The 12,419-nt window shown below is 39.9% G+C and overlaps 1 protein-coding gene across 1 annotated transcript in view; it reads left to right on the forward strand.

Moving 5' to 3' along the window:
• The window catches only part of LOC106084770 (protein expanded), a 110,666-nt gene extending 103,621 nt beyond the window's left edge, over positions 1 to 7,045 (forward strand). Inside the window, exons 5-7 of the mRNA XM_013248683.2 lie at positions 1,373 to 1,452; positions 1,532 to 5,720; positions 5,791 to 7,045. Coding sequence (XP_013104137.2) covers positions 1,373 to 1,452; positions 1,532 to 5,720; positions 5,791 to 6,602 — 5,081 coding nt within the window. The 3' untranslated portion in view covers positions 6,603 to 7,045. The remainder of the gene's footprint in view (positions 1 to 1,372; positions 1,453 to 1,531; positions 5,721 to 5,790) is intronic.
• The last annotated feature ends 5,374 nt before the right edge of the window (positions 7,046 to 12,419 follow it).

Here is a 12,419-nt window from a genome sequence, read left to right on the forward strand (position 1 = left end):
AGTCCCATGTTGTCCAGATCAGCCAGCATATACGTTTCAGAAATTTTTAACAGTCCACCAGACACTCCCCAAAATTCAGAAATTCTTCCCTGCCGTTTAGCAATCAACCTCTCCCCGATATATCAGATATTTTTCAAACACGTCGGCTTAAAAAGGTCCTTGCAGATCTCGACGGCCCGGATGGTATATCAACACTTGCCCTTTGTAAATGTTCTTCGACACCTACCGTGCGGAATTTTCTCGGCGCTTTGGAAAATTGCGAACGTTCAGCCCATCCCTGCAGATTACCCACCAATTGCGATATGCTCCGCGCTCTCCAAGGTTATGAAGAGTGTGGATAACTATTGGGTTGCCCAAAAAGTAATTGCGGATTTTTTAAAAGAAAGTAAATGCATTTTTAATAAAACTTAGAATGAACTTTAATCGAATATACTTTTTTTACACTTTTTTCTAAAGCAAGCTAAAAGTAACAGCTGATAACTGACAGAAGAAAGAATTCAATTACAGAGTCACAAGCTGTGAAAAAATTTGTCATCGCCGACTATATGAAAAATCCGCAATTACTTCTTGGGCAACCCAATAGAATTCCATGGCCTTCTTAGCGATAGACAGAATGAGTTCCGTCTACGGGACCCCTAATGACATTTCTGTCGAAACGTTGGAATCGCTCTATCCACCAGTTTGGTGAGAGTTGGTCGAGGCTCTGGATATCTCCAAGGCATTTGATAGGGTCTGGCACGGTGCACTTTTATCAAAGCTGGTCGGTAATAACTTCGTTCGATTTATATCGAGCTTTCTCAGAGATCGCACTAAACGAGTTGTTGTAGATGGCTTCTCATTCGATGAAAATAAATTATCCCCAGGTGTGGCACAAAGTTTTGTCCTTACCCCTTCCCTTTTTATACCCTCCACCATAGGTTGGGGGTATATTAATTTTATCATTCCGTTTGTAACACATTTACATGGTGTAGTACCTCACAAATGTTGTCAGCCTTAGGAGGGGAAAGCCACCGCTGAAATTTTTTTCTGATGGTCTAGCCAGGATTTGAACCCAGGCGTTCAGCGTCATAGGCGGACATGCTAACCTCTGCGCTGCAGTGGCCTTCTAACATACGTTCCAAGTATGGTCCAAATCGGTCCATAACCTGATATAACTCCCATATAAACCTATATCCGGATTATATATCTTGAGCCTCTAGAGGGTGTAATTTTCGTCCGATTTAGCTGAAATTATGAGCAGTGGCTTTTTCTATGACTCCTCACAATAGCACCTAAATTATTATCTGAATGTCATAATAATTGGATTTCTGTTGATCTTTCCATGGAAGCTAAAATTATAATTTGCTCATTACTCTCTTTTGTCTATTTCCAGATGGCGAATACATGTTTGCCGATCCCGAGAGCAAACTTTCAAAATATGGTCCAAAAAGTTGGCGTTCCTCGCACACACATGTAAGTGTTACTTGTTTAATCGTACCGTGTTACCGACCTTCAAAGGTTGCTAATTTTTTCCATATTCTCTTACCAACAGGGTCTAGATGCCAATGGCCGACCCCTGCTGGAGTTACATTTTCGGGTGCAATTCTATATCGAAAGTCCGTTTATATTGAAAGATGAAACAACGCGACACAACTACTATCTCCAATTAAAATACAATGCTCTGCAGCGTGACATACCTCGTGAATATGCCGAACAATCGATGGTACTCTTGGCTGGTTTGGCATTGCAGGCGGATTTGGGAGATGTACCCTGCGGCGCTGTTGGCGGCAGCGGCGGCGGCGGCGGCAGTGCAAGTGGCAATAATAGTAGCTCCTGTGCCCTTGATGCTAAATCTTCCAGCGATAGCGGCGTTCAAGGTGATGTTCAGGGCAAAACGGAAAACACATCCTCCAACAGCCTGGCAGGAGATGGCAAAAACACAAAGGCTTCCACTAATACCAGCAACACAACCACTACAACAACTTTGCCAAAGATTAGTAAACGTGCTAACATGGTAAATGAAAGGGTTCTGCGTTTGTCCAGTTACATGGCCTCCACAAGGGAGAACATCACCGGCATGGATGGCTTGAAAAGGGTTTTGGCCGGATCTTCCAGTGTTGCGGGCAAAAATCCTCTATCACCTTCCTCTTCCACCTCCTCGATAAGTCGTGGGCCCAGCAATGCTTCTACCAATGCCTCATCGGTCTCCACCAATGCCAGCAGTTCCAACTCCTGTACGGATTATTTTCGCCTAGAGGACTATTTGCCCGAACACTTGAGAACCGTGTGGGCTGCTAGCGCTTTGAGGGCTTGTCATCGCGAAAATCGTGGTCTATCCCAAGCTGATGCGGAACTCCATTACATACAGCAGGCCTGTCTGGTAAATGAGTGCATCAATGCCCATACCTTTCGCATGCGCATGAGCAAGACCGAATTGGGTCCCGGCAATTCATGGTTTGTGGTCTATGCCAAGGGCATCAAAATATTCGGTGTTGGCACCGGACCCGATGGCCAGCAACAACAGATCACCTTCCTGTGGCCCAATATCACAAAACTCTCCTTCGAGCGCAAGAAATTCGAGATAAGATCGGGCGAGAGTAAAATCACCCTCTATGCCACATCGGATGAGAAAAACAAAATGCTGCTGACCCTGTGCAAGGAGACGCACCAATTCAGCATGAAAATTGCGGCCAGACTTAAGGAGGTCATTAAGCGCGAGGAAGAGGAAAGCAATTGCCTGCACGCTTGCTATGCCTATTCGCGTTCTCTGCACTTGCCAACCTACAAGAATAAGAATGACCAGCGGATATCGGTTATATCCAGCACCAGTTCCAACACCACCTCGGGCATCGTCAGCGATCGTGTGCACTCCGAAGATGAGCTTGAGATCATGATCAACACACCGCCAGCACCTATTGCGGCTCCCTCGACGGAAAGCTTGGCTTTGGCCCATCTGTTGGATCGACCCAGTGTTAGCAGGCAGACGTCGTCAGTGGGACAGGTTTCCCTCAAGGATTTGGAAGAGCAGTTGGCTGCTTTGACTGTGAGGCAGGCACAAAAGCAAAGGGAGTCACCCACAGAGCTAAGCAACTCGTCATCGACGGGAAATTCCACATCGACTAGTGGTTCATCGGTGCCCATGGCCGCCAGTGGGGGTGGAGGACAGCGTAACAATACCGACTCCTCCACAGATTCGCCTTCGTCTCAGCATAACATAGGCTCTCAATGCTCTTCGACTTGCAGCACTGTGGTAGTGGCCTCATCCACAGCAGATAACAGCACTTCCTTGGCCACTCTGGCAGTAAGATCTGGACTAAATGCCAGCGATTCCAGCCACCACCAGAGGAAGAACTCCACCTCCTCCAGTTTGGAACTGGGCTTTAGCCACACTGCGCAAAATTCCACTTTGAGTGAGGCAGAATCCACTTGCATTGATCACGATTTCCTTCCCTCCAATAGGGATGAAACTGAAAGTGTTTCGGGGGTTTACACCCTAGCACATGCCGTAGCTCCCACCGAGACTTCGGGAGTGTACACCATGCACAGCAGTGAAATGACTGGACAATCATCTGAAATGGCCGAGTCCGAGAAAAGTTCCCACTATGGTATATTCCAACCGGGCAATAATGCCATCATAGCAGAAGATCATAAGCTACAGGATTCGGTGGATGGTGGCAATTATCGTGGCAAGCGTCTGAAGAACTCCGATTTTCGTTTACGCTCGGACTCCAATGTCAGTACCAGCGACTCCTTTAGGGGCGATGGCAGTGATCCCACAGACAATAAACACAACCTACTCTCGGCCGAAGAGTTAACCGAGTTGATTGTAGGTCGCGGCTCCTATCCCAATCGTAAAACTGTCTCCAATACCTTGGACTCAGATTGTGATTATGTCACTTTGCCTCTGTCAATGTCAGGAGAGTCCTACATTCAGGGACACCAAGACACGGCGCCAACCGAAGATCACGTGGAGGACTTGATAAGTGATTTATTGCCCACAGATCCTCCAGCACCACCCAAGCGAGTCGACAGTAATATGCCCAGCCTAAGCAACATACAAATGCGCTCGCCGCCACCCTATAACGCTAGGCATAAGACCACTGGCTTATGCGGCCCACCCATCAAACGGGCATCGCTAACCACCGCAGCTGCACCTACAGCAAACCACAATGCATTGCCTCCCACAGCAGTAGTGAAAACTGCTCCCAATCAAGTGCCATTAACCACAACAGAGACAAAGTCTTTGCCAAAAATAATCAATGTGCCTAAGGCCCCCCAACCAACAGTGCCTGCTACAACAGCGGTGGCCACCCATACGACTAGCTTACCGCCACCCACCACCATAGCTCCTGCAGTCATAAAACGCAGAAACCCACCTCCCTATCCATTGCCCTCGAAACCGCGACCCACTTCACTGGTGTCGGTGGCCTCTTCGAGCTCCTCCCTCAATCAGTCTGCGGGCAATGGCTTGGTCAACGCTGGCGGTTCAATGACTTCCCTGAAATCCGAAGAGATCACCGCCCGTTTTATAACTACCCGGCCGCAGATTAATATTCTCAAGGCACACACTTCGCTGGTGAATGAGAATGCCAAGCCCAGCTATGCGGCGCCTACGAATTGTTCGTCAGCGGCCTCATCCACGGGCTCGGTATGCAGTCATCACATACCCAGTCACTTGTCACAACTCTCGGTTCCTAATTCAAATTATGTCAGTGGATCACAGGCCTCATTAAGTATGCACCAGCTACATGCAGCCGCCGCAGCTGCCGCCGTCTCCACGCCCACAACACCCACACATTCTACATCGATGTCAGTCACATCGATGGCCCATCAACATCAGGCTGCAGGCGTGCTGCCCACCTCAATGGGCATACCATTGCATCATCCGTATAATTTGCATGGCGGTCACAAAAGCATGTCGTCGCTGCATCATCAACAGCCACCACCGCCGCCGCCACCATATCCGGCTGAATTGAAGCAACCAGCACCTAGAACATGTGTTCTCTTGCCGGTGATTAAGCCTAGGCAATATTTACCACCACCACCGCCGAGCCTGCCCAGGCAGCCGCCACCTCCACCGCCCACACAATTGGCCAGCCTGTACACCACACCGCTGGCCCACAAACAACTGGAATTGTACCAGCAACAGCTGTATAGCGATGTGGACTATGTCATATATCCCTTGCAGGATCCAGCAGTGAGCCAGCAAGAGTACTTAGATGCCAAGCAGGGATCCATGCTGGCGGCAATGGCTCAAACACCGCCACCGCCACATGCCCACCACCATCACCATCCCTATTTGGCGGCATATCATCATGCTGCGGCGGCCTCACAGGCCTATGAGGCATGCAAGGGTCATGCCATCTATCGCAGCACACCCTATCTACCCTTGGCCCTTACCACGCATTCACGTTATGCTTCGACACAGAACCTTTCGGATACCTATGTCCAATTGCCAAGTGCCTATTCACCCATGTATAGTCCTTCGATGGCCAGTATTTGTTCCTCATATGAGCCACCACCACCGCCACCCCTACATCCGGCGGCAGCAATGGCAGTAAATACGGCGGCAACTACGGCCACCCCTTTGTTTGCACGATCACGTTCAGATGATAACATACTGAATACGCTCGATTCGTTGCCGAAGGTAAAGCGCTTGCCGCCGCCACCACCACCCCCGTATGTGGATAGGCGTTTGAAGAAACCACCAATGCCGGCGCCAACAGAAAAACCGCCACCAAGTACGTTTTTTTTTTTTTTAATTTTTTATAACCTCTACTAACAGCTTAACATTGCAATTTTTTCTTGCAGTACCCTCAAAACCCATGCCCAGTTTGAATAGTGGTGCCTCCATGAGCATGGCCCAGGACTCCACCTCCTCCTCCTTGTCATCGTCTTGCTTTCGCAATAGCCAATTGCCACCACGCAAGCCAGTCACCTTGAGTGTTCCTCGTGGCATTAGTCACATGACCAAAACCTCAAGTGGAGCGCAATGGGCTGGCGAAAGGCCAAGGCATGATTTTCTGCTGGGTCGCAGCCAAGAGACAAATATTATTGCCCAACTGCAGGCCTCAGTGCAGGCGGCCAAGCAACAGGCTAGTCGCACATCGGCAAATGCAAATGGACAAACAAAAAATGGTGGAACTCCACCCAGCGAATTTGACCTGGCCTTGCTAAGGGAGAAAAGTAAACATTTGGATTTACCCCTAATATCGGCGCTATGCAATGATCGCTCCCTTATCAAACAGACAAAAGTAATGTCACCAGCCAAGGCAACGAAACAATCGGGAGGTAGCAGTAGCTCATCCAATGGTTCAACACCACCAGCCAATAACCTAAACGAAATGAATGGCAATGGCACAGCCACAGTGGTGATAAATAATACAGCCACTATGGGCAGTAATTCGTCGCCCTCATCCTCGTCATCGTCGGCGGCCTCGCCTATGGCTGGCAAATCCTTGAACTCCTCCAATACCTTGGCCAAGACACGCAAAACCTCAATATCACATCGTCATCCCAATGACAAATTGCCCCCATTGCCCATGCAATTGGCTGAAGCCAACAATTATGTTATGGATCCGGCTGTATTGAAACATCATAAAAGCTATAATTCTCATACCTAGGCAAAAGGAAGCTGGCTAATTCCTAGCTGAAACTCGGTGGCTACAAACAACAACAACAACAACAACTTGAGCAAATTTCAAGGTTTCATCATAATAACAGAGAGCTAAAGCGGAGTGCGATACAACTCCCCAATGAAAGGTATTCGTTTTTGTTAATAGTAGATTTCTGACAAGCAAATAAAGGTCATCCCGGCTTGTGCTCCCCCTTCACCCTTTATACAAAACTCCCGAGTTTCAAACTAAGGGTATTTTATCAAAAAAAGAGTATGTCGTAGTACTTTTTCTTTTTGTGTTTTTGCTTACATTAACCATTTAAAGTAATTTATTTTGAGAAAAAAAAACGAATGAGCAAATATTATGATTTTATAAAAATATTCAATTTCAATCTTCAACAATGGTGGAATATTGAACGATTTAACAAATTCTTTGTAAATTATTGGAGAAAAAAATCCTACAATTTGTTTTCAGCTTTCTTCTAGTTTTCCTGTGAGAGCGAAGTCAGTTAGTAAAAGCAGTCAGATATACGAAATGAATTGCCTTTCATGAAATATTAGAAATTTTTGGATAATAATGCAGCTTAGATGATTATTATGATGATGATGATGATGCCGTTGTAGAAGGATATGTTTAATAATGCCACAACAATTTTTGTAGCATATCTTTAGGATGATGTGTTTATAACATTGAGAATTTGTCTCTAAGGTTTCTCTTGAAGAATCCTAAAATAATAAAATGCCCTTTTAAGATCCTTAAGGCATTACAGGAAAAAATATTTGTCCCCAAGGTTTCTCTTGAAGAATCCTAAAATAATAAAATGCCCTGATAAGATCCTTAAGGCATTACTGGGAGAAATATGTTAATAGCTTTAAATAATTTTAAATTATTTAAAGCATACTTTTGGGATTTGAGTTCAATTATAGATTATCACCAATGGACACACTAAGTTATCAGTATGGGGCCTTAGCCTTTCTAATGTTGTAACAAAAAGATTTTAAAAAAAACTTATTGAGCTTATATGCATATTGTATAGAACTCAATAATCATTACAGTATGATTGAACGTTTACAGGGATAACCAACAAATAGAATTATCTAAACTAGATAAAAAGAAAACAAAGTATTCAACAAGGCCTGAACCTAAAACATTCGAAGCTTTGTATGCATCCAGCAAATTCGAATCCATAGAAAAAGCTATAGAGCTTCTAAACATACATCATCATTATATGATGCGAAAATTATGTATTTAAAAAAAATTCTATGAATCTTCTAAACATGAAAAGCCTAACTTAAGCTTTAGAATACATTTTTCTAAACTCTTTATTAACTGACTTTCCTCAGCCCTTTGAACTAGCCTCTTAGAAAACAAAATTCTTTTCATTCATTCTCCTTACACAAAACTCACCAAGAAAATCCGTGTAATATATAAAAGTGACAGAGAATAGTTTTTTATATATACATATATTTTATATTATATATAAGAAGAAAACCCACATGAGTTAAACTAGAAAGTAAACTACAACAAACGCTAACCTCAAATAAAAGCCGAATAATTTTTTTTTTTTTTATAAATAAAAACTAAACGAACTAACAAAATCTAGTCACCTTTAGGAAGAAGCAACAAACTACAAACTACAACAACAAATTGCACTCAAACTAAGCATAGAAAGAAAACAAAACAAAAAAGAAAAGAAAAGAGAAACAATGAAGCAATTCCAAGAAAACAGCAATAATACTCAAGTATAAAATACGGATTATTTCAAATAATTTAAAACTTTCCTTAATCTCCTCCTCATGACAGAAAGAAAAACTTGTGTTATACACAAGGATTTTTTCCATTTCTGTACAACAACAAAAAACCTTCCAAAATCGCAACGATTTTCCCATTTACCCAAGTACACTCTTTGTACCCTCATTAACATTTTACAAAACACACAAAAATTTAACATACATACATCTTAATTATTCCGCCCAAAACAACTGTGATTGAAATTATTTTTATATACATAAATATTTATCATATGTTTTTTTTTTAATTTTATTAAATATAAATTATTTTAAAAATTAATGTTTGTAAGACAAAACTAAAACAAAAAAGGAAAAAGTTTAACTTGCAGCGTTAGAACGTTGAAAACAAATACTCTTTAAAGCAAATACTCTTTAGTGTAGGGTTTGTATTTGTATTTTTTGAAAAGCCCATTAGAATTGTTTGTGAAAACATGCAGCGTATAATTGATATTAATTAAAAAATGATATAAAAAAATTTGCATACATTTAGGCTTCTTTGTTAAAAGTATACCATGCCACTAAGCGTATGACTTATATTAATTCAATGACTTAAAAACTATTGCCTAGAAATAGGCGTAGTTCTCAAAATTAATACTTGCTCAAAATATATATTCTAAACAGACTTGCAAGACACTTTTATAAAAAAAGCAAAAGCCCCATATTTTTTCCACTATTCCCCTATATATTCATACTTAATATGAAATATTGCTTTAAATACTGACATTTTTGTTTCTATATTTATTTTTATTTAACATTTAAACTAAAGAAGTTGTTTAGTTACAAAATCTAGTAAAGGCCAAGGATAAAAAGTTGAATATTTGGGACAGCTGTCAAATCAGAAACAAAAAATTATTATATTATAAAAATATTTTTGGTAGCGATATTTTACAAATTCTTTAAATTTCCCACTTAAATGATCAGCAGAAACAAAAATATTTCCAAAATAACTGTAGGCCAGAGAAGATACATTGGATGTTTTAGTGCAGTATATTTATGCCCATATTAACAAAAAATTAATGCAGCTTCAAAGTAGGTTTATTTGACAGATTTCCTTTAAAGAACTGTCAAATAAACCTACTTTAAAGCTGAATAGAGTTTTGTGAATATGGGCATGCATAGTTATTGAATTGCAATGGTACGCTGTTGGTAAAATTAAAGATTTGTTCTCTTGTTTACAGTAAAATTCGATTCTTTTACCGCATGAAGTAATGTTACCTTTCATTATTTACAGTAAAAGTCGATTCTTTTAGTAAAAGAATGATAATTTAAAGCAAAATGTTTACATACGTTGCTAATCGCCTGGATTCGAATCCTGGCGGGAGCATCAGAAAGATATTCTGCAGTGGTTATCCCTTCCCAAGTCTGGCGACATTTGTAAGCCAAGTAACAACCTCTCCACAAACTTGTCGCACTGCGACACACCTTTCGGATTTGGCTATAAAAAGGAAGCCGCTTATCATTGAGCTTAAAACACGAATCGAACAGCACTCATTTATATGTGAGAATTTTGGGCAATCATGAGCAATGTTGAAAGTAAAAAATTTGTAAAGTTTCGCCTCACGTACAAAAATGCTGGTATGTCCAATGACATTAGAGCAACAGACAAATGGCTGCCGGGTACAAGAAAACGCAATAAGGATTTCTAAGGCACAAACATAGTTTGGCAATATTTACGCGATTCGTTCCAAAGTATGCATTTCATTGTGCGAAAACAACAACTGCGGATAGCTGTATATAGTTGTGCGGTAAAAGAATCAACTTTTACAGTACTGGTTATTGCCAATTTGCAGTTTCTTTTAAGCAAGCATATTTTTATAGTAACTGTCCAACAACTTCGGTTATGGTAAAACTTTTAGGAAATTCGTCTGTGGTAAAGGATGAGTCTTTTACCCGAAAATTCCAGACGTATTTTAGGCCAAAAATGATTCGTTTACAGCAAAAAATGAGTTCTTGCACGAAAAGATGATTTTTTTCGTATTTCTTCTTTTATAGCCTAGAATGAAGCTGAGAAAGCATCATTTTTTTTCATTGGAAAAAGCTAAGCCTTGCAGCAGTCAATTTTGGGAGATTGCGATCGTATTTGGATGTAAACTAGAAAAGTGACATATTTCAAACTATATTTTAGGTGAAATAATTTCACTTATTTACAGTACCACAAACAAAAAAACTTCGCACCAAATGGCGTCAGGCTGGAGATAACAAAATGACTACAGTGCATTAATTGTTTGACAATAACACAACTTCCAAACGGTGCACATAAAAAAAATGGAAAAAATGGAAATGGAAAAAAATGTGGGATGTGGAAAAGAAATCCACGCACCAATAAGACACACACCCATTGGAAAAGTGACACAGCCAATAGGACAAAGTTTCGGGATTAGTTGGTGTGGTTGTATGCATTTCATAGAGGTTCTTTCGCAATTTCTTGGAGATAAATCCAACCTACCAATGTACAACCTTTGAAGCCCTCAGACCTAAAGATTTCTGATAATGACCCCCCTCCTTACCAAGCCTTTAATTTTTCCATTGTATAAAATTTCCGATCATTTAGCTCATCTCGAAAGAGATGTTAACACATCATTAGAAAAATGATCTTCGCCCTAACGGGCAAATGAAATTCGAAAAAATATACTGTCATTTTTATCGCAAACAAAGTCTCCACGTTTTTCGTGAGGAAGTTTACTTGTCCAAAACTTTGTTTATGGCCAATGAATTATTTTTTTTGCGTATGGATCAAAACGTCTATTTGGATATTTTAAAGAAAAATACTCCCAAAAGTATTAAAATACTGGGCCTTAATGGGGGACAGTAAATGTGTTAAGACAACGATCGTGGATTCTCTATAATATCAGCCACGTATTGGAAGCACTACCGTAAAATCCTTTATTAATCTATCTCAACAGAAAAGTTCACAAAAACGTGATTTCCATCAAAGCAGTATTGTAAGCAAGAATGGAGTAACAGTACAGAATATTGCAAGAAATTACTTCAATCCTTTCTAAAAAGGCTAAAAATTATTAAAATTAACGATCGCCGGCATATTTCGATCACGCGAATATTTTAATAACAATATAGTTTTGTATAGATTTATGTTTGTACTGTATATAAATGGTATACAGTACATTAATTTTTGTACTGTACATATATTTTGTATTGTACACATAATTTTTATTCTGTGCACATATTTTTGTGCTGTATATAGATTTCTGTGTTGCATATATATTTTATACAGTGCATTAATTTTTGTACTATTTATTTTATTGTAATTTTTAAACTGCGCATATATTTGTGTACTGTATATAGATTTTTGTAGTATACATATATTTGTATACTTTACATTTGTGTACTGTACATAGATTTTTGTACTAAACATAGATTTTTGTACTATATAAAAATTTTTGTACTATACATAGATTTTTGTGCTGTATAAAAATGTTTGTACTGTATAAAGATTTTGTACCGTATAAAGATTTTTGTACTGTATAAAGATTTTTGGACTGTGTAAATATTTTTGTACTGTACATATGTTTTAACACTTTTTTTATTTTTAACATTTTTGCGGTAAAAGAATCCATGTTAACTGTAGGCGAGTTTCCTATCGAATTTATACAAATCGCAGCTTCTTTCAAGGCAAAAATGCCATAACTAAAGCAAGAGAAACTTATCGAAAATTAATTTCAAAAAAAAAAAAAAAATAATGTTGATAAAATATTTTACGGAAATTTTAATATATTCTTGATTAGTAACCAAATCTCCAAGTGCCATAATTCAGTTTGAAGTAAAAAGTCTTGCATATTTTCATGGAAAATATTTTTAACATATATTTTAATTTAATGATCTAAAGCGAAATAAAAAGTATTTTTTTATTATTTTCTAAAAAAATTTAATTCGAAAAAATCTAATTTGAGAAAAAAAATGTTAAAAATTCATATAGCGACAAATTTTTTAGAAAATTTTATTCCAATGCATATCAAATTTCTATTAAGACTGCATTGAAGAGTTCCTTTTTCGCCATCAAACATTTAAGGGCTAA

Source organism: Stomoxys calcitrans, chromosome 3 (assembly GCF_963082655.1).
Source record: "Stomoxys calcitrans chromosome 3, idStoCalc2.1, whole genome shotgun sequence".
Lineage (NCBI taxonomy): Eukaryota > Metazoa > Arthropoda > Insecta > Diptera > Muscidae > Stomoxys > Stomoxys calcitrans.